General features: G+C 66.9%; 1 protein-coding gene across 6 annotated transcripts in view; it reads right to left on the reverse strand.

Moving 5' to 3' along the window:
- The window catches only part of ESPN (espin), a 29,057-nt gene extending 7,091 nt beyond the window's left edge, over positions 1-21,966 (reverse strand). For 2 of the 6 annotated variants that reach the window (XR_011649773.1, XM_058304527.2), the window contains exons 1-10: positions 21,508-21,966; positions 18,443-18,636; positions 8,923-9,109; positions 8,653-8,835; positions 8,413-8,544; positions 5,971-6,172; positions 4,896-5,155; positions 2,371-2,532; positions 2,089-2,281; positions 802-828 (exon numbers count right to left, since the gene is read on the reverse strand). Coding sequence is in view for 5 of the 6 variants with exons in the window: in XM_058304527.2 (XP_058160510.1) it covers positions 802-828; positions 2,089-2,281; positions 2,371-2,532; positions 4,896-5,155; positions 5,971-6,172; positions 8,413-8,544; positions 8,653-8,835; positions 8,923-9,109; positions 18,443-18,636; positions 21,508-21,801 (1,834 nt within the window). In the remaining variant the exon portion in view is untranslated. The remainder of the gene's footprint in view (positions 1-801; positions 829-2,088; positions 2,282-2,370; positions 2,533-4,895; positions 5,156-5,970; positions 6,173-8,412; positions 8,545-8,652; positions 8,836-8,922; positions 9,110-18,442; positions 18,637-21,507) is intronic. The other 4 variants (XM_058304530.2, XM_058304532.2, XM_058304529.2 and 1 more) reach the window with 4 other exon arrangements.
- Between the last annotated feature and the right edge of the window lie 3,276 nt (positions 21,967-25,242).

Genomic DNA, 25,242 nt, shown 5'->3' on the forward strand with positions numbered 1-25,242 from the left:
GGAGGGCCCCCGCCTGGAGGCCCCCGGGAGTGCATGGTGGCTCTCGGGCCGGCCCTGACGCTTGCAGCGAATGTCTCCACCCAGGGCACTGACCCCCTGGCGCTAAGACGCCACCTGGGACTAGCCACCCGACCTTTGTCCTGGGTTCCCTGGCTGGGCCTGGCCAGGGCGGAGTTCCCCCGGCGCTCTCTCTGCGTCAGCAAAGCCGAGCGACCCTTGGACCCAGTCGCCCGGGGCCTCCGTGGCCATCCGGCCTCGGGACCCTGGAAGGCCAGCACCCAGCCCGCCCCCCCGCCCGTCGCCACATACACCCTCCGACAGACACGCGCAGACACACTGGTTGCAAGCCCGCAGCACACTAATGGCAAAGCGCTGCCCAGCTCAGGCGGCCCCGGGGAAGCTGAGCCCTTGCTAAGGATGCGGGGTGGGTGGGGGAGAACACCCAGGAGGGCCAGGTGGGTGATATGCAAATGTCCAGCACGGAGTTTGCATTTTCCACCTGGGGCCGCAGGTGACTGGGTATTTGGAGAGGGTTGTGTCTAGAGCCCCGAGGAAGGGGTCAAGTTTGAGTGGGAGGAGCCAAAGGGCCAGCACTTCTGCACTGCCGGGCTGGGGGTCCCAGAGCGGGAAGGCGGCGTCTCGGGATGTGCAGTGTTGTGCAGGCAAGGATGTCTCCCCGCCTGCCGGCCCGGCTGCCCTGCCGTAAAGTCTCGGCCCCTTCTGCCTCGCCTCTCCTGGGGCGCCTGCCCCCCCACCCTTGCACCCCAGCTGCAGCCAGGAGCCCCGCACAGAGCTACTCACTCTTCCTGTGCCTCAGGACTCTCACTTCTAGGGGACCGAGAGGAGAGAAGTGACAGTGGAGTTAGAAGGAGGTGGGGACAGCGGGGACAGCAGAGAGGGCCAAGTCCCAGGGACGGCAGGCGGTGGGGAGGGGAGGGGGAGCCTTCCCACCCATCCCACCCTAGATCTGGCGGACTCTGGGGCTCCACCAGGGTAGTCTGCCCAGTTCCCAGCGGGGGCAGCGCCCCAAGGGCTGGGCAGGGCGGGCCACTGCTCCTGGCCCCCTCCCAAGGGCCTCAGCCTGGCCTGGGCACAGGGCACCCAGCCAGGTTCTGCTGGAAGGGGGTGTCTCGGGAAGCCCAGTGTCCGTTTTGCTTCTGCTCCCAGCTTGGGCCCTGCTGCAGGCTGCAGAGGGAGGGAGGGGCTGACCGCAGAGCGGGGTGGGGGTGGGGGGCGCGCTAGGGCCCTTCTAGAGCTCAGCAGGTCGGGGACACGTGACAGGCTTTGCTCTGCACAGGCCGGGGGCCCCAGGCTGGCCCCGCCCTGGCCCCCACTCCGGGTGGAGGGAGGACGCTTTGGATGGTGCCCGCCAAGCACTGAGTGCCTGGGTGAGGAAGGCATTCCCTTCCCCCGAGTTGGGGGAGTGTTGGCACCAACTGTTTACAGAGCATTCTCAGGCCCCGTCTTACTGAAGAGAAGGCCCAGCGTCCTGCCAGACTAGCTCTTAAAAGAGGTGCCCAGGGGCGTTGACGGGCACGGCAGAGGAGAGCAGGATGGGCCAGTGACTGGCCTCATCCCCATGGCCAGACTCTGGCTGGCCCAGGACCCCTGGAGAGGGGTGGGGGGACCTGGCTGGGAAGTCTCTGACACATCTGAGAAGGGCTCAGATCCGGGAGAGCGAGGAAGACTAGGAGGAGGTGGAAAGTGCAGCAAGAGAGACTCAGGGTAGACCGGGGGAAGGAAGCCGTCTGGCAGGCAGCCCCGCCTGGGGGAAACCAGCTCCACTTCTCAGAGCGTCCCTCCAGCTCATCGCCAACAGTGGCCACCAGAGCTGCGAGGCCTCACCCTGGACTGCAGGAAGCCCAGAGTGGGAGGGGACTTGCCTGAGGCCACACAGCCCAGCCGTGTTGGGCAGGAACCAGAGCAGTTGAGAGCCTGCCCTCGGAACCAGTCGGCATTGGGTTCGAGGGCGGAGGAACAAGTGGGAAAGGTGGCAGCTGGGCACGCCTCGGGGGAGGGGGTGGTGTGGGGACGGCCCTCTCCCCGCAGGGTAGCGCCCGCCCCCGCCCTCCAGCGCGCGGTACTCACTGCCCGCAGAGGAGGACGAGCGGCGCTGTCCGCAGCCGGGGCCCGCGCCCTCGAAGGGCAGAGGCGGGGCGGGCGGCGGGGAGCTCAGGGCCTCGGGCAGGGGCGGCGGCGGCGGCGGCGGGGGCAGCTCCCGGGACGCCTTGGGGTCGGGGGCGCAGCCGTTGTGCACGTGGTTCCCGGAGAGCAGAGCCGCCTGCGGGGGAGCGGAGGGGACGGCGAGTGAGCGGCGGGCGGCGGGGCCGGCGGGCGGGCGCGGGCGGGCGCGGGCGGGCGGGCACGCACCTCCTCGCTGTGCGCCATGCCCGCGCGCGCGGCCGGCGGCTCCCCCGGGCAGGGGCCCAGCTGGCGGTAGTAGTCCCCCGTGCTCGGCTGCTTGCTGAAGGCGCGGGGCTGGCGGCCCGAGTCCTGCCTCCGCAACCCGTTGCGGCCGTCGCCCGAGCTCAGCTGCGGGAAGACAGCGGGCGGATGCGCTCCAGGACCCGCGCGGCCCGTCCGCCCCGACGACCCCCTCCTCCGCTCTTCACCTCGCCGCAGCTCCTGGCCGTCGAGGGGCCCAAGCGGCTGCGCACCGAGCCCCTCCTGTTGTCAGAACGGGGATGGGGCCGCGGTCACGGGCACGGGGGGCAAGGGCCGGCCCTAGGGGAAGGGGGCCAGACGCGGGCCAGAGGGCACAGGGGCCGCCGGGGAGGCTGGAAGGGGCGGGCCCGGGGGCGGGGTGGCTCAGGCCAGACGCCAGGGGGAGCCGGAGAAGGGACGGCTCGGGCCGGCGCTCCCGGACGGGCCGTGGCCCCGGGCTCCCGTCCACCCTCGCTGGCCGGAACGCGGCCGGGAGGGGACCCTCCCGAGAACTCGCGCCCCCTTAGGCTTCTGCGAGCGCAGCGCCCCCGGCCGCACTGCCCGGGCCGGGACCGTTCCTACCTGCTACCGTGCCGGTGGCCCCCGCTGTGCACCTGGCGGCGGGGGCGGCACAGACCCGACACCTGCGCTACCTGAGCCCTCCTCTCGGGTTACACGGCGGCCCACGCCCGCGCGCTGCCCGCCTATGGGCTCCGCCGGCCTGACATCACCCGGGGCCCGCCAATCCCCTGCCGACCCCCACCCCTCCCAGCGGCCCGCCCCCGCTGCTCGGGCACACCTGGCGGCGGGGGGTGTGTGGGGGCGGCCAGCGCCCCTCCCGTGGGCCAGATGTGGCCCCGCCCCCGCGGCCGCTACCCTCGGCTCAGCATTGCCGCCCTCACCGTCCCCCCCCCCTTCCCCTCCACCAGGCGGGAGCAGGAAGGCGGGTCTGACTCCAGGCAGGGGAACCCCCATATTTGGCCCCCTGACTCCGGGGTTGCGGCCCCGGCCTTCCCCTCCCGCATCTGGAAACCAGCGCCGTCCACGTAAGCGACACCGACATCCGCGCCCGAGCCTCGGGTTTCAGGGGCAGCAGGGCGGGCTCGGGTGACAGCGCCGGGGCCCGCCCCGCGCCACTGCCCCCGCTCAGCCCACCGCGGGAGAAGGGCCGCGAGGCGGCGGAGCCGAAGGCCGAGTGCCCGGGCGGGGGTTGTCACCCTGCCCCACCCCCCCGGCCCCTGCGTCCCCGCGGTGGCCCCGGACGGACGCTCCGCGCCCTGCCCGCCCTGGTTCACGTTGCAGGAAACAGGACACCGCGCGATTTGTTTTCTGGGCCAGCCCGCCCCCTCGGCGCCCCCCGCGGCCTCGGAGGCGCGGACGCCACGACCCTGCCCGCACCAGCGCGGGCACCGGCGCGAGGGTGCGGCGGGCGCACAAAGGGCTTTTGTGGAGCGGGCCGGGCGCCTGAGGCCGCGCACGCACACACCCCAGAGGGGCCGCGGGACCGTGCAGCGAGGGGGGCGCTGGGCTCAGGGGCGAGGAGGGGGGCCGGGCAGGCCACCTGTGCTGTGGCTTAGGGCGGGGCCACAAGTCAGGCTGGGAAAGTCCTGGGGCCAGTGCCACTGCAGCCGCCCCCCCCTCCCAGGTGAAAGGGGAACGCACCTTGAAGGCCTGGCCTGATGCCTACCCTACCCTGCCCAGCGCCCTGTGGCCCGGGTCTCCCAGGCGAGCAGGAGCTCGGTCCTGGGGTAGCTTGTGATAAAACTGTGAAGTCAGGGTGCCCACAGCGCCCTACAGGGTCCCCATTCCACCCTCGGCCACCCACAGACCCCAGGCTGTCCTCCCACCTCAGACCAGCCTTGCTCTGTCCCTTTGTCCAGCAGCCCAGGGCCCCAGCCCACACCTGCAGGTCCGGGAGGCCGCTGGGCTCACCTCAAGGTGCCCTTCCCACAAGCTGGCTTCTCCTCCAGGGCTCCCATCCTTCTACCCACCCACGAGTTCAAGGCCCAAACCGGGAGCCAGCCTCTGCTCCAGCCCCTCTCAGCCCCTCTGCCACCTGGGGCCGCGCCAGGTCCCTGGCCTCCCTTCCCCCTCCTCCTGGTCCTCCCCTTCACGGCCACACCCGCGGCTCCCACCTGGAGGACAGCCCTCCCCAGGGCTGTGGGCCTGTGGGCATCTCTGCCCACTGCATGGCCACCTGCTACTCTGGGCCTGCGTGCACCCAGCTCCCGGCCAGGTGAGGCTGTCTGGGCTCCTTCAGCCCCTCACGGGGGGAGGTGACTTTGGCTCCCCAACCTGGGGCTGGCCAGGGGCCTCGGGATGGGGGCTGGCCAGGAGGGCAGCGTGAGAGTGTGCCATGGGCCCAAGGACCCGGCCTTGCCCCGTGAGCAGGACCAGTGCCTGGGCCTGGCCTGCCCCCTCCCCAGCCCAGACCCCGGGGGGAGGCACACTGGCAGGTGGGGGCCCCTTACCTCCTTCTTCAGGGCCTCGGTCTCCACGTGGCGGAGCTTATTCTTGGTCTGCATGTAGATGTCAGCTGCGGGCAGCCCCGCAGGGGGCTTGGGGGCCGGGTAGCCGGGTGGGGGTGGAGGCATTTGGGGGCCTGGGGGTGGGGGGGGTGGGGGGAAGCTGGGCGGAGGCGGCGGAGCTGCGGGTCGCCCCTCCTTGCCCAGCTCCGGGCTCAGCATATCCATGTATGTCTGCATGTCTGCAGCCTTGGCCCGGGGCAGCCCTGGGGAGGGAGGGAAGGTGGGGTTGGGGCACAGCCAAGGGGCTGCCCCCCAGGACCGAGCCCCAGAGGGGGGGAGTGCTTAGCTCCCTGCTTGGCCTGGCTCTGCTGTGGCCCCTGGCTGTGCTGCCTGCACCCTCCACCTGGCCCTGCCCCTGCCTTGCCTACCTTGTGGGGGGAAGGCCAGGCATGCAGGTGTGAGTAGAAGAAGGGCCCCACAGCGTGGCCTCCAGGCGTGCCTGCGGAGGGGGGCCGCCCGGGGAGCAGGGGCAGCCGGGCAGGGCCGGAGGGCCACCCCCCCCACCTCGGCAGGTCACCACCTGGCGGCGTGGGGCAGGCATTGTGGGTGGACCGACGGCGAGGTTGGGGCGTGCACGCAGGCCCGGGCTCTGCCGCCGCGGGCGCTTGTGTGTGTGTGCACGCTGGCGCAAGCAGCGCCCCGTGAGGCTGAACGCGTTGGCACTGGGCCGCGGGCACGGCGTGTGTGCCCGCCTGTGGTCTGGGAATGGAGGTGGCTGAGGGGAGGTGTGCCTGTGCGTGATAAGTGTGGACACGAGCACAAGTGTGCCCTGAGCGTGCAGAGGGAGGCTCGAGGTCTGGGGGGCTCTGGGCCAGTGTGGGGGTAGGCGAGTGGGTGTGTGGGCTCCTTGGGGGGAAGGGCGCATGTGCACGTACACGTATGTCGTGACGTCTGTCCTCACCCCCACGCGTGTTCAAGACGGCAAGTGCCCAGGGCAGCTTTGGGCGTCGTTGGGGGGCCGAGTGGGCTCTCCCGCCTCCCTCCCCCCAGCCCCCTGGCGTCCTCTCGGGCCCCTCACCACGGGGAGGGCGCCGGCCCTTGATGCTGGAGTGGCCAGACGAGCAGGAGTCGTAGTTGGAGAGGGTGCTGGTGGGCGAGCTGAGGTCGAAGGGGAGCGGCTGCACCGACATGGTGGTATTGGGCGAAGACATGCCCGAGTCGGGCTGCTTGGCCTCCAGCTCAGCGGACGGGTCACGGGACAGCACGCGGTGCTCCATGCTCTGCAGGGAGGAGGGAGGCGGGAGGCCGCGGTCACAGCTCAGGCCTGCGCTCCCTGTGCGCCTCTGGGCACCCTTCTCCATCACTGGTGGCTTCCCCAGGTTTCCCCTGCCACAAGTCAAGGAGGCCAGCCCACTGGCAGCAGGACCTCGGGGTCCTGGGAAACTCCCACCCCCGGCTCCTCTGTGCTGGGAGGAGGGGGTCGAGGGACCGGGGTGGGAAGGGGTGGAGCCACGCAGCCCTCCCTGCCCTCCCCCGTGGGCAGAAGGGCCTTGCTTCCAGCGTGTCTGCGTGGAGGGGGTGCAGGGGCGGCTGGTGAGAGCATGTGCAGCCGCTGAGGCAAGGGGAGGGAGCAGGGCCCCCTGCAATCTGGAGACTGGACCCCCCAGTACCTGGCTGGCAGCCGCCCCCCTCTCCTGGCCCAGAACTGTCTCTTGATGGGGTCCTTGAGGAAAGGAGGGGGTCTGGGGCGGCCCCGCTGACCCTCCTCTCACCTGCCCCCAGCTCTGTGCCCCTGTCCGCAGGCCCGACCCCCCCCCCCTGCATGGACAAGGGCTGGGGCGGGGGTCCTGCTTACGTTGCCCATGCTGTCCCTGTCCCCGCTGCCGGCAAGACCGCTTGCTCTGCTGCCGCCTGCCCGGGCCTGCCCCTCCCTGCCCGGGAAGTGTCACGGGCCCCCCGGGAGCAGGAGCGGCAGCCGGGCACCAGGTAACGGCTCCGCGGCTGCACTCATTGGCCGCGTAATTAGGGGCGCTGGGGGAGTGTTTGCCTTTTCTGGGCCAGTGTCCTCGGCAGCTTGGATCTGTCACTGCCACAGCTGGGCCCAACGGGGTGAGGGGGCCGGGCTCCCACCTCCCCTGCTGCGAGGGGGCGGGCCCTGCTCCTGCCCCACAAATCAAGGGGGAGCCACGGGAGCTCGGCTTGGGGCAGCCTGGAGGACACCCGGGGGGCAGCCCTGAGCCCGGCGGGCAGTGGAGAGCAGAGTTTCGGGGTGCAGGCTCTGCAGCCCAGGGCGCTGCGTTCCAGGTCCACCTCCATCACTAATTGGCTACGTGACCTGGGGCATGTCATTTGTCCCTCCCATGCCTCAGTTTCTTCATCTGTAAAAGGGGATAACAGTGCTACCTGCCCCTTGGTTTGTGGAAAAGACACGAAAAGCTAAGAGGAGTGCAGGGCCGGGGCATGCGGCCCAGGTAAGACCTGTGTGTCCCAAGTTAACACTAACTAGCAGTGAGGATGAGCTGAGCTGAGGCTCGCAAAGCCCGGGCAGGGCCCCTGGCAGCGCCGGAGCCACTGGGTGCTGCTTGTGATGCACGTGTTCCAGCAGCAGCCGCAGAGGAGGCCGTCGGGGGGCTGCAGGGGCCTGGGGCTCTGGCGACCCCAGAATCACAGACCCTCCACGGGAAGGAGGTCACCTGAGTGCCCGCCCCTGCTGTGCGCCCTGCGACAGGGCTTTCCCTCGCTTCTGACTCCCCACTCATTGGACCCTTGGGGGGAGGGGAGTTCTCCCTCGGGTCCAGCTGCAGTCCCTGACCCCCGGGCCTGGGGCAGGGCCATCCCGCCTTCCCTCCTCTGGACCTCTTTTCCCAGCCCCCCTCCTGGGCAGGCCGCCCCCTGGAGCTGGTCAGAGTCCCCCCCAAAGGCACCCTGCAGGCCTGCCCTCCATCCTCCCCACCACCCGCACCACCAGATGGGACAGGACCCTGGACTCAGCCGCCCGCACCTGCGCTCGGATCCCAGGGGGCCACTCTGCATCTGTCTCACCAGAGCAGAATAATTTGCAAAGAGTAACACAAGTTTGCAGTCACCAAGCAGCAGGCCACGCGCACGTGGTCAGGCGAGGTGGGGCTCCACCACTCACTTGCCGCGTGGCCTCGGGCAAGGGGCACAGTCTCCCCAAACCTCAGTTTGCTGCCTCCGCGGGTGGGTGTGGGTGTCCCGAGTGGGGGGTGCCTGCTGACCCACGGTGGCCATGGACGGGCAGGGGACTGCCCCGAGCCTCCGCTCTGCTTCTCAGGCTGACCGGGTCCTCCCTGTCCGCCTTCCCTCGGACTTTGGCCACCGCCCTCTACCTCTCCGGGGGCAGGGGCACTGGTTTGCGGTGGCGGTCAAGGGCCCTCTTTATCTGTGTGCCCTCAGGCAAGGGGCTTCACCACACCTCAGCTTCCTGGTCGGAAATAGGGTGAGGCCCAGCGTGGGTGGGGGGTCCTGAGCACCCCGGGGAGCGGCGCCCGGGCCGTACCAGGTTCTCCACCTTGCGCAGGTAGCGGGTGCAGTGGCTGTGGCCGTTGTAGTCCGAGAGGTCGGCGGCCGTGTACCCGTCGTGGTCGCGGACGTCCAGCTCCACGCCGTTCACCACCAGGATCTGGCAGCACTGCGGGGCGGCGCCGTGAGGACCGGGGCGCGCGCCGAGCCGGGGCTGTGCTGAGCGCGCAGTGCGGGCAGGGGGCGCCCCTCCCGCCCGGGCCCCGCACGCCCGCACCTCCAGCTCCCCGTTCTCGGCGGCGTCGTGCAGCGGAGTCCCGCCCCACAGGTCGGCCGAGATCTCGCCGCCGTGCAGCAGGAGCCAGCTGAGCACTTTGGCGTGGCCGCGGCTGGCCGCGAAGTGCATGGCCGTGGCGCCGTCCCTGTCCTGCTCCGACAGGCTCACGTCGGTGCAGCTCACCTGGGCGGGAGGGGAGGGCAAGGTGCGGCGGGGGCTGCGTGCCGGGCCCCGCGCGGCGCCCCCGCCCGGCGCCACCCCTGAGCTCACCAGCCACACGATGACCGGGCTGTGGCCCATCTGCGCCGCAGCGTGCAGCGGGGTCATGCCGTCGTGGGCGCGCGTGTGCGGATTGGCACCGCACTCCTGCACCAGGTACTGCGTCACCTCCAGGTGGCCCTCCTGGCATGCCAGGTACAGGGGCGTGGCACCGTTCTTGGTTTGGGCATTCACTCCCCTGCGGAAAGGCAGCACTGTGGCACCCCCAAAGCCTCCCTGCACCCCTCGCTGCCGTCAGGGGACTCCCGGACCGCTGGTAGGGTGGGGCGGAGGGGGCATAGCCACGGGACCCCTGCCGCCCCTCCCTCCCTTTGGACTCACAGAGCTGCCCCAGCCTGCCTTGCCCCTCCCAGGCTCCTTTCTCAAATGCACTCGGACCTGGTCACTTTCCAACCCTCAGGCATGGTCCACCTTCTTAGCAAGATCGCCCGGACGGTGGTGACCTGGCCTCAGCCAACCTTTCCAGCCACACTCAGCCACTGTAAACCCCAAGTCCCAGTATTTGGGACATACTTGGATTAAAAAAAAATTATTTATTTATATGAACTTCAAATTTCATTGGGTATTCAGGTTTTTGTTTTTCCTTCTTTCTGGGTTGCCGTAAATCCAGCAACCCCACCCCTCTGGTGGCCAGCACTTGGGGACACTTGGGCTGTGCAGGCACGGAGCTAAGCTGCCAGTAGGCAGTTCTTCCTGAAAGCTCTTAAATCCTATTGTCATTTCTATTTTGCCGGGGCTGTGACTGCGGCCAGAGTCACTCAGCTGGGAAGAGGCAGCTGAGCGCACCTCTGTCTATATGACACACGGCAGGCACGCAGGGGGCTGAAGGCATGGAACGGGAAGAGGGCTCTAACCTGTGTCCCGGGGCGTCCCTCATCCCTGCTCCCCCACCCGGTGGGATGGAGTGCTGCTGGGGGGCAGTGCAGCCGGCCCGGCCACCGTGCAGAGCTGCAGTTTTTCTGACTTGGCATGGGCTTTAGACAGGGGCAGCCCAGGCTGCAGTGACCACGGTGGGACAGAAGGTGGCGCAAGAGCCCAGGCCCAGTCAGTGAAAGACGCGGGCAGGGAGGCTGCGTCCCATTTGCACTGGGATCTGTGTCTCAGCCCCGGGGAAGGGCAGCTCTTCCTGGACCTCGCGCCCTCCCCCATCCCCTCCGCCCTCCCCCATCCCCTCCGCCCCCCCCCGCCCCTTCCACCCACAACAGCAATCCCGCTCGCTCCCCTCCCCCTCTCACTCGCTCGTCCGCCGATGGGGTGCAGGGGCACCGGGCCACGACTCCATCTGCCCATTCGCCCATCTCTTGCCGCTTCGACGTACCTTCATCCCTCCCGTGACCCGGTCACATGTGCCCCTCCCTCCATGTCACACACACCCCTTGGGCCCCCGCAGCTGACCTTTCTGCCCCTCAAATCCTGGATCTCTGCCCCTTCTCTGCCCCCAAGATCCTGTCTGCAGCCCCCACTGGACACCCCAGCCCCAGCTCCCTCCTGCCTCCTCGACGGGAGAAGACACATCTGCCATTTGCCGAGTGACACTTCTCACATCTGGGGAGGCACCAAAAGCAGAGGGTGCCCGGGGGCGGGGCGGTGCCAACGCAGCCCGCGGAGGTAGACGGAGCTCCACCCACACACCTGTCCCCGGAAACACACTGGCCGACGGCCACCGGCCTCCTCGCGCCACTGCCAGCCTCGTCCCCGCACACACTCACGCGCTGGTGCGCCACTGACAGCCTGTTCAATATTTCATGGCCCACACTCAGCGGCCTGAATTATTCACCCCGTAACCAAGGCACGCAGCGAGTGCTGGGGTCCTGGGCACGCGAGGCTGGCAGGCGCCACCACCCAGGGCCCACTGGTGGTGAGCCCTGCCTCCCCCGCTCGGCAGGGTCCTCGGCCCAGGGAGGCACAGCCAGCCCGGGCAGACCCGAGACGCCGCCGCAGGGCAGCACCTGAGCAGCAGGGGGCGGTGGTGTCCACGCACCTGACAGGCCGCTGCCAGGCACCCCCAGCCGGCTCCCCGCAGTCCTCTGGAGTGGAGAGCGCTTGGGATTGAATGCAGGCTCCACTTCTTCCTGCTGGGGGACCCTTGGGAAAGACCCCAGACCTCTCTGTGCCTCTTTTTGGAAAAATAACTGTACCCTCTTCCTGGGCGCATTCATTCCTCCAACAAACATTTACTGAGAGCTCGCTCTGTACCTGGGACAAAGCACGAAAAAAAGGCAGACAAAAACCTAGCTGCGCATGCGAGAAAATAAACGAAAATGAGGAATGAGAAACCAAAGTGCAGGCAGAAGAGGGCTGAGCACACGGTGAATCCTACTGCAAACAACGGGCTGTCCTCATAGTTCAATGCTAAAAGTGCTCTTCTGCAGGTTGTAACAAATGTCCCACACCAAGCGTCGATAACAGGGTGGTAAATGGAACGCTGTGTTACACATGAGCTTTCCGTAAACCTACAACTCCCCTAATTAAAAGAGAAAGTGCCGGTGGTCATGCGATGATCAGTGCCGTAAAGAGAAATCAGGCAGGACTCAGAAAGAGGGAATTCCAGGGACTGGGGTGGGATTCACAGGAAGGTGAGAGAGGCAAAGACTAAACTAAAGTGAGGGAGGGGGGTGCCTTCTGGGCAGGGGGTCCCCGGCCAGAGGGAGAAGGGGAGGCTGGAGCTGAAGGGGGGCCGAGGTGAGGTCAGGGTGCCTCTGGGGCCTCAGTGAGAGGGAGGGGTGCGGGTTTTGAGCAGAGCACATGGATCCACGCAGGGGCCTTCTGGCTGCCGGGCTGAGGATGAAGCAGAGCAGGCGGAGGCAGCTGCGCCCACCCAGGGAGAGATGCCGAGGCCCAAAGAGCGGTGGGGGCAGGGGGCTGACGGGCCGTGGGCAGCTCCGCGGGCTCTTCCAAAGGTGCGCTGCCGTCGCAAGCCAGGCGTGAGGCTGGAGTGGCTGGGAGAGGACAGGTCTGGGGAGGTGAGGTCCCTTCGGCCTGGTGCAGTGAGATGCCCGTGGAAAACCCGCAGCCGGGGGATGGCAGGGAGGCAGGGGGACGCGTGAGTGGGAGGCGTGAGTGGAATTCAGGGCTGGGGATGGAGACATAAAGGAGGGTCCATCGGCCCAAAGGCCACTCGGAAAGCCCCGGGTGGAGGGAATGGGCACAGCCAAAGGCAGGACAATAAAGAAGCAAGTGAGACAAAATACAAAACGAAGACAAAGAGAAATAAAAACAAAACAACAAAAAGAACCAAGTGAAACTCCCCAGACCAGAGACATGAATTAAGAACAATTAATACTGATCATTAACAGCCACGATCGCAGCCGCCATTCTCGGAACGTTCACTCTGCGCCAAGCTCGGGGCTGGGCATGCCGCCCACAGCCTCGTCTGGTCCTTGAGTGTCCTTGAGGATGGATGAAGTACCCCTGTGACAGATGAGGAAATTGAGGCACAGAGGGTGGATGGGACTGCACTAAGGTTGCCAAATGAGGAAGAGGCCCAGCCAGGGGCTGAGCCTGGCCCGTGTGACCGCAGAGCCTGCTTCTGACCCTCTGTGCTGGGTCCACACCCCCTCCCCCTGCTCCTGTCTGTCTGTCCCCCACAAACCCCGCTGTACAGAATGACCACTGTTCTTCTCTGCAGCCCTCACCAGGTCAACCTGCTGAAAAGTCAGGGAGCCTGCTCTGCCGACGGGCACAGCTCTAAGTGTGTGTGTGGGGGGGCTGCAACAGAGAGGCCATGCGGCTGGAGGACATGTAGCTGGAGGACATGTGGCTGGGAGCCATGAGGCTGGGGGGCCTTGCAGCGGGGGGCCGTGCAGTGGGGAGCTGTGCAGCTGGGGGCCATGCAGCTGGGGGGTCATGCGGGGGTGTGTGTGTGTGCAGCGGGGGGCCATGCAGCGGGGGGCCGTGCGGCTGGGGGGCCATGGGCTGGGGGGCCATGGGCTGGGGGACCATGCGGCTGGGGGGCCGTGGGCTGGGGGCCGTGCAGCTGGGGGGCCATGCAGCCGGGGGCCGTGCCGTGGGGGACCACGCGGCTGGGGGTGGGGTCCGGGAAGCTCTGATGAGAGCCCCAGCTCTGGCGTGGGAAGGAGCTGTGTTCGAGTCCTGCCTGGCGCTCCCTAGCTGAGCGGCGCCCTCAGGCTTGTCCGCCGTGTTCTCAAACCCATTCATGAAGCGGGCCAATGGCTCCTACCCACCTAGCGAGGCGCAGACGAGGCGCGCTTGTCAAGAACAGACGACAGGCTGGGGCCTCTTAATTTTGGATCCTCCTCGGGGGCTTCTGGGAGGACCAGCCCAGGCCGCCACCACCCCGAGCACGGGCCAGCCTGGGGGCTGCTGTAGGGTGCCCCTGCCCGCAGGGGAGGGCCTCTAGGCCCCGACCTGGCCCCAGCCCATCTGTTGGAGGCCCCGACACAGCAACCACCACAGGACAACGTTCTCGGGCCAAGCCCCTGCCGCTGCCCAGCCTCTGCTCGCCACCCACACTGGCACCCACCCGCCGAGCCTCAGTTTCCCCAGGCATCGTAACTGCCTGGCCAGCCTCTCGGGGGGCTCTTGTGGGAAAATGGAAGTGGAAGTTTTTGAAAAGCTGAAGTTTTCCTCTGAGAAAAGGGGTCTTGGCTGCCCCCTGCTGCCCCCACGTCCTGACCCTCCCCTGGCCCACCCACTGAGCCTCGACCCCACACTTCCTCCTCCCCGAACCCCACTCCCTGGTGCTCGATCCCCTTCAAGGCACGTGCCGACTCCCACCTCCCTCACCAGCCGGGCCCTGGCCTCTGCTGGCCCCTCGTCCCCCCCACCCCAGCTCCCCATTGTCACCAGGCCGCGGGCCGGGCCTCCCCCCTCCTCAGGTGAGGCCAGCTACTTCCCAGGCCGTCTGTCCACCTGCTGCCACTCCTCTCTCCAGCTTGGCCCTGCCCAGTTGTGCACTCAGCCAGCCCCTCGGGCGTCCAGCCTGAAGCAGCCCCTTCAGTCTCTGTCTCAGTAAAGGCTGCCAAAATGAACTCCCCGGAGCCCAAGCCCAGGAGTCACGGGAAACTACCCAGGCCCCTCAGGTCTGCAGCCCTCAGGACTGGTCATCTCCACCTGAGCCTCTTCCCTTTCTCTTGGGAAACAAAGATGAGAGGGACAAGCCGTAAATACTCGGCAGTCCCACTCCGACTCCACCAAAGAAACCCGGAATGCTTGCAGAGGCTTGCTGGGAAATCTCCGTCCAAGAACTGTGCCAGCTCACTGTGCCCCCTGCCACAAGGAACAAGGGGTTATCTGCCCGCTGAACCAGACTCAGGACAAAGAATGAGGTTTCCAGTGCCCCCTGCCCCCCACCAATGCTTCTGCTCCTGGGAAGGTCCGCAAAGGGCTGACAGCACCGAGGACGTCTCCTTGTGGTGCGAGCTGCTGGGATGCACTGTCCCAGGGCCTTTAGCTGCCATGCCTCTAGGTATCCTGCCGTCAGGGCTTTTTTTTTAAAGAGGTGCCAGAGATTGAACCCAGGACCTCGTACAATGGAAGCAGGTGCTCAACCACCAAGCTCCATTCACTCCCCAATGAGAGTTGTTTTTTCATTTGTATTGTTTTTAGGAGGTATGGAGGATTGAACCCAGGACCTCATACATGGGAAGCAGGCGCTCAAGCGCTGAGCTACACCTGCTCCCCAACGAGAGCTGGTTTTTATGTTTATTTTGTTCTTAGGAGATATCAGGGATCGAACTGGGGACCTGGTGTATGGGATCCACTTGAGCGACATCTGCTCCCTCGGGCTTATTTTAAAAATTCCACGTTAGGCCTGGCCCGGCCCTGATTAGCAAGGGCCCAGCACAGCCGGTGCCTCGGCTGCTTCCGGAAGCCTGCACTTACTCGCTGCAGCTCTCCCAGCTTCCAGGCCTTCTTCTAGGTACCCAAGCCAAGCGTGCCCCCCACCCCGGCCTGTGCCCAGCAGGCCCCTCGACCTGCACACTCAGGCCAGATCTCCGCAGCTGACCCCGGCTGCTCAGCTCCCACCGCCACAGAAACGCGGTTCCTACCCTCGTGTAGAGAGCACCCCCTCCCCGCGCCCAAGCCCTTCCCACCAAAGGGTGCTGAGAAAGCAGAGCCCTGGCGGGATTGGGAAGGAGGGGGCAGGATGAGGAAGTGGGGGTGGGGGGTGGGTGGCTACAGTTTGGAACAGGCTCAGGGCAGGCCTGAGCGGGCATGGAGCCCCCGCAGGGCTTTCCAGGGAAAAGGGGTCAGCGAAGGGGCAGGAGGTGATGACCAGAGCAAGAGAGGGGGGCAGCTGGGGTCCGAGGAGGGGCTGCTCCCAGGAGCGGCCTTCCCCCTCAGTGAGCCGGGCGGGCCTGAGCACAGTTCCAGCAGTCTGTGCGTTCAAAGGTTGCGGGCAAGGCTGGATGGGGCGGGCTGGGCCGGGGGATGGTCGGCTGGAGGCCGCGCTGGCCCTGCTGAGATGGGGTGCCTGGGATGAGGGGCTGCGGGTGCAGCCAGCGCAGAGGCAAGAAGGAAGGGGCGGGGCATCCTGGGCCCCTCCCTCCTGAGACCGGCTCCTCCTTTCAGAGGGCCATGGCCGGGGGCCGGGGCGAGGGCCGCTGCCTTCCCCAGGATGGACTTGTCAGCACAGGCTCCACCCCCAGGCCCTGCACCAAGGGGACCTCAACAAACACCAAGGGCAGACCTCGGGGGGCGGTAACAAGATTGAATGAGCCCCCACTGCCTGTGGCCCAGCAGGTAAGGGGCAGCCCCCGGCCCAGCCCTAAGAGAGGGCTTCCACAGCCCAGGCGGGGGCTGCTGAACCCCCCTGGGCCTGCGACCCGGTGCCCAGGCTCCCTGAAGCTTTGCAGAGGGATGTCCCGCTGTCCGTCCGGACAGGAACACGTGTGGGAGGCAGGCCCAGAGAGGGGGTGTGGTTTTCCCAAGGGCACACAGCAAACCGGTGGCGACCTCAGCCTGTAGCCAAAGCTCTCTGAGACGCGTTTCTCTGTCAGCGCCACGAGGCGCAGGGCATTTGTCGGGTCCACCAATGTACCCCTGGCACTTAGAGCATTGCCTGGCACACAGTAGGTGCTCAGTAAACATTGGTTGAGTGCATCGGCCTGTACAGGGTAGACGAGCTAGCGTGGGCCAGGCCCTCGGGGGCCCTGGGCAAGGAGGAGCTGTTAGGTTTTTGTCCTGGCTGCTGGTCAGGGCACTGCCCAGCCCTGCCCCTGAGGCTCGGGGGAAGGGGGCACCTGCAGGGAGCCCAAGGGCCCCCTCCTCTCCTCTGCCACCGCTCAGGCATCCCCAAGGCTCCCCCACCCAAGTGGGCCCGGGCAGAGGCCGAGCAGGCAGGAGGCTGCTCCCGGGCCCTCTGGGGGCTCCCTGCCTCTCGCCTTCTCAGCCCGCCCCGGCTGGGGCTCGGGACACCCTGGCTTCTCCCAGCAGCCCCCAGCGCACCTGCCCAGGAGGGCGGGCCGCTGCCCGGCTCCCTCTCCCTCAGGACCCAAGATGTGAGAGAGGCCCGCCCCACCCCCTCCAGGCGCCCAGCTCAGGGACCCTGGAAAGAGGGTCTCCCCACCCGCGGGGCCGTACCCAGAGGTCTTTGTGGTCAGCCCTCTGCTTCGGGGAGGACGGGGCTCAGGGACGTGGGGCGAAGGCGTTCCCGCCCGCCCTCGCCCCTCCTAACTCGCGAGGGCAAGCGGCCCCGCAGCCCTCACCCTAGCTGGCCCTCCCCTGAGGCCGCCCGGCCCTCGTCCTTGTCCGCGGCTTGTCACCTCCGCAGCTTGTCACCGCCATGGCCGGCCCTGCCTCCCTGGGCCGGATCGAGTTTCCCACAGGGCACCTGAGCCCTTCCTCCTTCACCCAGGGAGAGAGCTGAGCCCTTGTCAATAATTCAGGGGGATCCACAGCAGGCCTGGGGGGCTCGCGAGAGTGGGGAGGCCACAGCCTCCTGAGCGGGCTGCCTGGGTCCCCTGGGCCTTTGTGCTCCCCCGGTTGCATCCTGGGTGTCCCCAGCCTTGGGGAGAGGGACTCTCCACCCCCAACTTAGGAGGCTAAGTGGCCATACCAGTCCCGGACCCGCGGCCTGGCAGGCCTCACCCCAACTCCCAGCCGCCCCCTCCACCCTGAGCACGGCCCGGCCGCCACGCAGAGCCGCCTCCTTATCGGTCAGGCATACGCCACTGCAGGGAAGACATGGGACCCTGTGTCCACCTCCCTGAGGCTCACGGCCTCTTCTGGGGGCTGGCGGCTCATCTGCCCAGGCCATCTGGTCACCGGGTCAGCCCCGGGGCCCAATCACAGCCAGCACCCGGTGTGGCCTGGGAGGCAGTCAGGTACCCAAGGCCCAGAGCCCACGGGGTGTGCCACGGAAGAGCCAGCGCCTTCCGAAGGCCAGCCTGAGCTCCCCCACCCCTCCAGGTGACGCTGTTTGGGCTGAGGGGGCACTGCCATCAGCCTCGGCTTCAGGGCGCATCACATTTAAGGGGGAGGCTGGCAGGTGCAGGAGGGTGTTCTCGCGAGAGCACGGGGCAGGAGCAGTTCCCGCCCCGCCTGCGCACCAGAACCACGTCCCAGATGTGCCTCCCGCATTCCAACCTGGAGAGTCTAACTCAGGAGCCTGGGACGGCGCCCCGGGTTGCGGGTGGCACCAGCTTGGGAGCCAGGCTCAGTCAGCCCAGCCTGGTGGGTGTCGGGGCCACCCTGAGTCCACTTAGCTTGCCAGCTGCAGCTGCCCTGAAGCCCTGTGGCCGGGCTGGCCTCCCGCTCGCTCCCTGGTGGCCGGTGGCCCTGCAGGTGCCTCAGCAGTGAGCTGGCGTTGAGGAAGGACCCTCTCTCTTCGGAGCTGCTCTCCCTCCCAAGGCTGGTCCTCTTTGCCATTTATGCCCCAGGCACCCACTTGGATGAGGGACCCAGTCAGAGCCCCGACTCCAGCTCAGGCCCCCATGGCCACTGGTGTCCACACACCCCCCCCACAGGCTCTGGGTGACTTGCCCCCCTCCCCCAGCACCCCATAGGGTCCCCCTGCTCAGCATTGAGCCCCGTTCTTCTGCAAGCCCCCCAGCCTGGGGCGCTCCAGCCCGCTGCGCGGCTGCCCCACGGAGGCCACGGGCCCTGGGAGGCTTGGGAGCACCACCTTGGCAGTGGAATGGGCTGAGGGGGCTGCAGGAACGACAAGCTGCGGTCCAGGTGGCCCAGTCGGGGGCTGGCGGATGGGGTGGGGGTCTGGGTGGGGATCATGATGTGGTTCCTCCTCCTTCTACTAGACTAGGGGTCTAGGAAGTGCCCCTGGTCCCCTCCCCATTTCGCACTCTCCATTTCCCGCGGGCTCCTGAGCAGTGCAGGGGAGCAGGTGGCACTGGCCCGCGGGCAAGGCTGGCCGTGCTGGCAAGTGACCACGGGCAGCCCTCCGGGACCGTCCGAGGAGGGGCCGAGCCTGGGCTTGGGCAGGCGCTCTCTGGCCTGGGCCCCCGGCCTCCGCGATGGCCATGGGGGGTGGCCCCTCCCTGGAACAAGGGGAGGGTGTGGCAGGCCCCCGGGCCCCCGGGGTTGCCCTTACCCTGGGTGGTGCTTGACGAGGAGCCTGAGGGAGGGGAAGTCTCCTTTGGCGGCGGCGTAGTGGATGGGCAGGGCGCCCGTGTCTGTGGCCACGGTGGGGTCCCCATTGCCATGACGCAGCAGCCAGTCCACCAACTCGGGGTGGCCGAAGCGGGCAGCCAGATGCAGGACTGTGGCACCAGAATTGTCTTTGTCCTGTGGGAGGGGAGCCTGTTGAAGTTCAAAACCCTTGCCGTGCCCCCACCCCCGGCTCCGACCCCTTCCTGCTCCCACCAGCCTCCGGGGCAGCTCGGGCCTCTCTGCCCTCAGACTGGGCAGCCGGGCCTTGCTCGGCAGTTTGATTTTTCAGGTCAAGCTGATCCTGGGGGTTCCTGCTCTGTCCTCAGGAGGTTCCTTGGCCCACTTTGAACACCGGGTCCTCAACTGCATCCCCCCCTGTAGGGGTTGCCAGAGGGCTGCAGATGATGACCCGGATGCACCGGCCACGGTGGGCTCCAGGACACCTCGTCCCAGTGGGAGCCCCGGCTCCCAGCCCAGAACACAGCATCTGCCCCCAGGGGCTCGGGAACCTCGCGGGGCGAGCGAGCGTCGCAGGCGGAGTGGGGCCGGGAAGGGTGGGCGGCAGCTGGGCCCGCACCGGGCAGGCACCAGCATTGTGGGGCCACCGCTGCATCCTTCTCTCCCCAGGCTGCCATGGGGCCCCCCAACAGCCCGACCTTGGGGCAGAAAACGGCCCTCCCCCTCCCCTGCCAGAGGGAACAGGCTGTACCCGTGCCCTGCGGAGGAGGGAGCTTCCGGGTACTGGGAGGGCGGTCCCAGCTGGTGGCGGCGGCTGTGGGTGAGGGGCAGACCCAGGAGGGGTTTGGGCAAGACTCCCCCCTCCTCAAGGGCACCCCCGAGGGGCTGGAGCCAATGGCCTGGTCCAGAACTGCAGGGGCTTGTCTGTGAGCATGGGGGGGGGGGGTCTGCTGGGAAGGGGCTGAGGAGATCACCGGGAACGCGGAAGTCTGGACCCACAGGCTGGCACGCTTGGGAGAGCGGGCATTCGTTCTAGAACAGAGTGAGCTCCCAGCCCCAAGGACGAGGCCGGCAGAGGGGCCAGCAGGGAGCCGGGCAGGGGCCAGGGGACGGGGCCGAGGCAGGCGGGGGGGGTGGGCAAGGTTCTTCCTTGAGTAGGATCAGGGGAGTGAAGCCTCTGTCCCTCCTTGTCCAGAAACGGCACCGTGGGGACAGATGGGGAGAAAGCAGGGATGGGGGTAGACCCCAAGCTGGAGGAGAGAACCTCTGAGGCTCCCGTAAGAAACAAGAAAAGAAAGGGGGGACAGAGTGGCCGGGGGGCCAGGTTCATGGCGCGTCAGGCTGGTGCGGGGCGAAGGCCGCTGGGAAGGAGGCAGGGAAGATGGCGAGGCTGGGGGGAAGGCCGCCGGGGGGCTGAGAACTGGCTGAGCCCCCTGCTGTGGGCTGCAGAGCCCGTGGAGGACCGGAAGTCTCTGTCTGGCCCCCGAGCCCGGGGTCTGGCTAGAGGGGCCCTCTGTCCAGATGGAGCGGCAGGAAGGAGACGGCCACCGTCCATGGGCTCCGGCCTGTTCCCGAGCCTCACGTGCTGCGGCTGCCCCCTAAAGCCGCTTATCTCCCTGGGCTGGGCAGGACCAGGATTGAGGTCATCTACCTGCCCCCCCACTTCCGCCCCCAGCACCCAAGCCCGCTGGGGCTTGAGGGCAGGAGGCTTGATAAGCCGGGCACAGGGCCAGCGGCTTCTTCCCACCTCCTCTGCAGCGGCGGGGGAGGCTTCCGGCCAGGCTGGACACGGGGTTCAGGGAGGAGGGTGCCACCTCCCAAGAGTGGGCACGGAGCACGTGGCCAGGAAGCCCTGATAACAGGGCCGGCCGGGAGATAAGGAAAGCGGCCATTCCGAGGGGCGGGGAGCAGGGCGGCCTGGCTGACCCTGGGGCTAGTGTGGGAGGCGGGCGTCTGGCCATCCTTCGGCCACGCAGCCGGCTAGAGCCACACCTGCTCCCCGCCTCTACTTCCCGTTCTTTCTAAATGGAGAGTCAGGGCTGGTCCCTCCTGCCTTGGCTTCCCCCGGCCACGAGAATATCATCCAGCTTCCTAACCTTGACCTCAAGGGCCCCAGTCCTGCCCCGGGGGGCCAGCCCCCCACTCCACAGCCGGCCTCCTCGCTGTCCCTCCCTGAGGCAGGAATGCGCCCGCCGCGGGGCTTGGCACGGCTTGTTCCTGGTGCTGGGAACTCTCTGATTGTCCCCAGGCCACCACGCTGGCCAGCACTCCCCTCTAGGCCCCTCCTCAGTGGCCGTCTGGCTGGCAGGAGCAGCTGGACCCGAGGCTACACTGTTGACCGTTGCCCCTGGGGCCTGGGGCTTGAGGAAAGCAGGAGCCGTGCCCGTTTTGTGCCCTGCTGGCCCCCAGGCCTGCTGGATGCTCTGTCCCCATCGAGGCCTGAGCTGCCTCCTCCTCCAGTGCAGGAGGGGCCAGGCTTGCAGCAGCCTGGGGGCCACTGAGGGCTGCCCGGGCCTCGGGACAGGAAGAGTCAGGCTGGGGTGGATGGACCCCAAGGTGCTGAGATCAGGGGGTCATCCTGGGTCCTGGGCGAGCCCCACTTACCATCACCCCTTCCCCATGCCCTGGCAGGAAGGACACCTGGTCCCAGCCTGGGGTGGGCCGGGGGCCTCTGTCCACATACCCTTCAGACCTGATCCTAGAGGCCGTGGCCCTTGAGTCTGCTGGCCGGGCCCCCTGTGCCCCCACCCACCTCCAGGACTTTGTGGCCCAGCGCTTGGCTACTGCGGGGTGCTGTGTGTATACGAGCCCACCGGAGCCCAGGGCCCTTCCGGCCCCCATCGCCCCGGTGCTGCACCAGGGAGCACCAGGGCTGGCCAGGGCCTCTGCGCCTCGACCCCACCTGAGCCCTCTGGAGGAGCTCCTGGGGGCTCTGCTGGGTCCCGGACCCTGCCCCACCCACCCAGGGGCCCCAGGGGCCTCGCGGCCAGCGCCCTCTCCTGGAGAGGAGGCCCGCGGGGCGCGGGTGAGCGGCGGGGAGGGACGCACCTGCACTCCGCAGCCGTCCTGCGAGAGCAGCCACTGCAGGCAGGCGAGGTGGCCCGTGGCGGCGGCGTCGTGGGCCGGCGTGGCGCCGTTGCACGCGCGGGCCGCGGCGGGCTGGCCGGCCTCCTCCACCAGGAAGCGCAGGCAGTGCAGCTTGCCCGCGCGCGCCGCGTGGTGCACGGGCAGCGCGTCCAGCGGGTCGCACAGCGAGGGGTCCAGCAGGCCGGCGGCGTGCAGGGACTTCAGCACGTCCAGCTCGCCCTGCCGCGCCGCCTGCAGCGCCTGCTCCAGGGCCATGGTGTCGCCCGCGGCGCCGCCACCCCGCGCTCAGCGCGGCCCCCGGGGCGCCATGCGCGCGTCGTCGGGCGGCGGAGGAGCCCGCGGCGCCCCCGTCTGGGCTCTGCGGCCCGGGGAGGCGGGCGGCTGCCGCCCGGGCTTCTGCGCGCAGCCTGGCCCGCTCCGCTCCGCCTCGGCCGCGCTCTGGGGCCGGGGCCGCCCGGGGCGCCCGGCTTAGCCTGGGGCCCGCCCCAGCTCCGCCCCCGCGCCGCCCCGCGCCGCCCCGCGCCCGCCCCGCGCTGCCTTGGTCCCGGGGTTCACCCGCCCGCCCCGCGTCTCGCTCTCCAAACCCCGCGGCGCAGCGCAGCGCTAGAAGAGCCGCCCCGAGGCGGGGGGCGCAAATCCCCCCCGCCGGGTGCAGGGGACCGTCCTAGGGACTTGGTGCGCCTAGAGATTTCGCTCCCAACTTGCCTCACGTAACAACTGAGATCCCGAAAGGACAGCTAATGTAACTTATGGACGATGGTTCACAGTAAGACTGTGATATTTTGCAGCAATGGCAAGATATTATTTCAAGACCAAAAGGACAGCAGTAGGGAGGTGTAAGGGGATATGGGAATTTTCCTTTTGGAGTCACGAAACGTTATAAAATTGACTGAGTGATAACAGCACGACTCTGATGAAAGTGAGAGCACCGAGTGTAGACTTCCGTGGACTGTACACGCGTGAGACCATTAACCCGTGCTGGATGGTGGCCTGTGGCTAACAGGACCAAGAGGAGAACGTTTTCTCCTGAATGATAATGAACATGTAATACTAACACAGGGCGTTAATAATCGGGGGTGGGGGAAATTTACACCAAATGTAACACACGGGCTACGGTTTGTAGTAATATTTTGAGGATGCTCTTGTGCTTTGTCGCCAGTGTTCTACAGCAATGCAAGGCGGTGGTGGGGAGACGGATGGGAACCTTGTGTGATGCTATGCATATTTGTTTTGTAAATTCACGAATTTTAACTATATAGTTAATGGTTTATGTTTGTTCCTGTAGGAATGATACACTTCAATAAAATTTTATTTGAAAAAAAATTGAGATTCCCAGGGGGGCGCGGGCAAAACTGGGTTAAAATTGGAGAGCGAGCCCTCTGGCTCTGATGAGCTGCACCCTCAGGCGAATGCCTTCATCAGCCGCGGGCGCAGCCTCTCTCCGGGTGCTGGGGACACAGCAAGCAACGGCCGCGACTCCAGAGGGTGACAAGGGTGACAAGGGTGATAGTGATTTGGAGAGTCTGCGTGCACCGTCAAGGCCCAGCCCATCCGAGGTGGTGTCGGCGGCTAGGTCCTGAGTGGCCAGAGGGGACTTCCAGGCAGGTGAACGTCAGGGGCAAAGGCCCTGAGGCAGGGAGAGGCCCAACAAGCACCCGAGGGCTTTCGGTCTATGCCCTGGGTTGAGTGCCACGGATGTCTCGGGTCCCCAGCCCTCCTGGGGCCCTCCAGACCGAGAGCTGGGCTCGGAGCCTCTGGGAGAGAGGGAGGAGGAGAGGAACGGGACCTTGGGCGTGCTCAAAAGTCTGGGTCGAGGGGACACTCAGCGGTGAGCCTGAGCGCCAGGGCTTGCCAGGCTGGGAGAGGAGAAAGCGGGGGGCACACGGTACAGCAGCAGTGGGAGACGTGCCAGCTTCAAACCCGGAGAGTGGGCGCTAGCACCCAAGGCCCCACTGGGTGCTGGGCAGAGCGGGTGCAAGTGGGCCAAGCCACCACGTGGGCATGGCCGGAACCAGTCGTGGGAGCTGGAGAGAGGCACAGCCTGAGGGACACCAGGAAGAGCTGCCAGAGGGTGGGGGATGCGTAGCCGCGGGAGCGCCTCAGCAACCTTGCCATTGCCTGTACCCTTCCTTTCCCGTTCCACTCCCCCTCCCACTGGAGCCCGGGGAGGGTGACTCTGGAAATGCAGCCAAACAAGAAGCCTCTTCATTCTAGCGCTGGATTCTAGGACCACGGTGGACGTTATTCCCTTAGGCCGCCACTTGGTGGCGCCGTGCGAGATGGCCTCCCGCCATGCTCTTAACGTGAGCAGCTGTGCCCCTGCAGAGGCCAGGTGAGCTTCCAACTCCATCTGGCGGGACGGCCTTGCTCCCTCCGTGGGATCTGTGGGCGCTGTGCTCTGGGACGTCTGCCCAGCGGCGTGCAGGCATAGGGCAGGAGGAGTTTTTTTCTGGCAGTCTCTGTTTTTGGTGCACCTGAGCGGCAGGGGAGTGTAAGACGCATGGTCTCGGGCGCCCCGCCCCTGTGACTCCTCCAGGACAACACTCCCCCCCCCCAATTTCAATCCTGCGCCACCAAGGCGGGTCCCCGCTTGGCCGCCCTCATTTGTCAGTGTCTTTGTCACCCTGCAAGTCAGGCCAGGTGGTGCTGCAGCCAGTGGGCCAGGTGGACGCCCTGCTGCTAGCCACATCTCTGTAAAAGCCTCCTGTGAGCACCGCCCCTGCTGACCTCCCAGGGACGGCTCAAACCCTGGCTGGGAATCAGGCCCTTCCCGCCCTACGCTGAGCTCCTCTGCCCTCTCGGGGCCAATTCCCGCCTTCACCTCCCCCCCACCCCCAGCAGCCCTAGAGAGCGACACCCACAATGAGCACCCATTAGTGGAGGGCTGAGGATTGCCGGGCTGGTGCCGAGCGTCACAGGCATAGTTCATCCTCACGCCAAGCTTTGAGAGAGGTACAAGTGCCAACCCCCTTTTATAGCTGGGGAAACTGAGGCACAGGAAGTTATTTTTTAAGGATCTTGTCCGAGGTGACACTAATTGGAGGCGGGGTAAAGCTCACTCTCTAGTGCACCCTGCCGTGCTGTGCTCCCTCAGGACATTCAGACCTGAAACTCCCTCTGTTCAGGGCAACTGTCACTGAAACCTCCCCCCATGTCAGTTTAGGGGACCCGCTCCCCAGAGGCCTCCTCTCACCCCTCTGCTGGGCCCACCTGCCACGCCCACCCTGCTTTGCATGAAAATGGCCTGTTGCGGGCTCTCCCTCCACCCAAGAGCAGGTGCAATTCCCAAGGGCAGGGATCAGAGTGGACTGTGTCCCCAGTGTCCCCCAGAGCAGGCACTTAGTGCACAGGGGGATCCCTTGGTGGCCCAGCCACCCTGTGACCCCACCCCCACCACTCAGCACCCCCCCCCAAGTGCCCCTGGCTCTACATGACTCTCCCTCCGAGCTAACCAGGAACACCCTCTCCCCAACACTTTGGTTAAGGCGCAAGGTTTACAGCAATGGCTGAGAGGGCTTTTTCCTTCATCTTTTTTTTTTTTTTTTTAAACATTTATTTATTTATTTAATTTCCCCCCCTCCCCTGGTTGTCTGTTCTTGGTGTCTATTTGTTGCGTCTTGTTTCTTTGTCTGCTTTTGTTTCTTTGTCCGCTTCTGTTGTCTCAGCGGCACAGGAAGTGTGGGCGGCGCCATTCCT

Source organism: Dasypus novemcinctus, chromosome 9 (assembly GCF_030445035.2).
Source record: "Dasypus novemcinctus isolate mDasNov1 chromosome 9, mDasNov1.1.hap2, whole genome shotgun sequence".
Taxonomy (NCBI): Eukaryota; Metazoa; Chordata; class Mammalia; order Cingulata; family Dasypodidae; genus Dasypus; species Dasypus novemcinctus.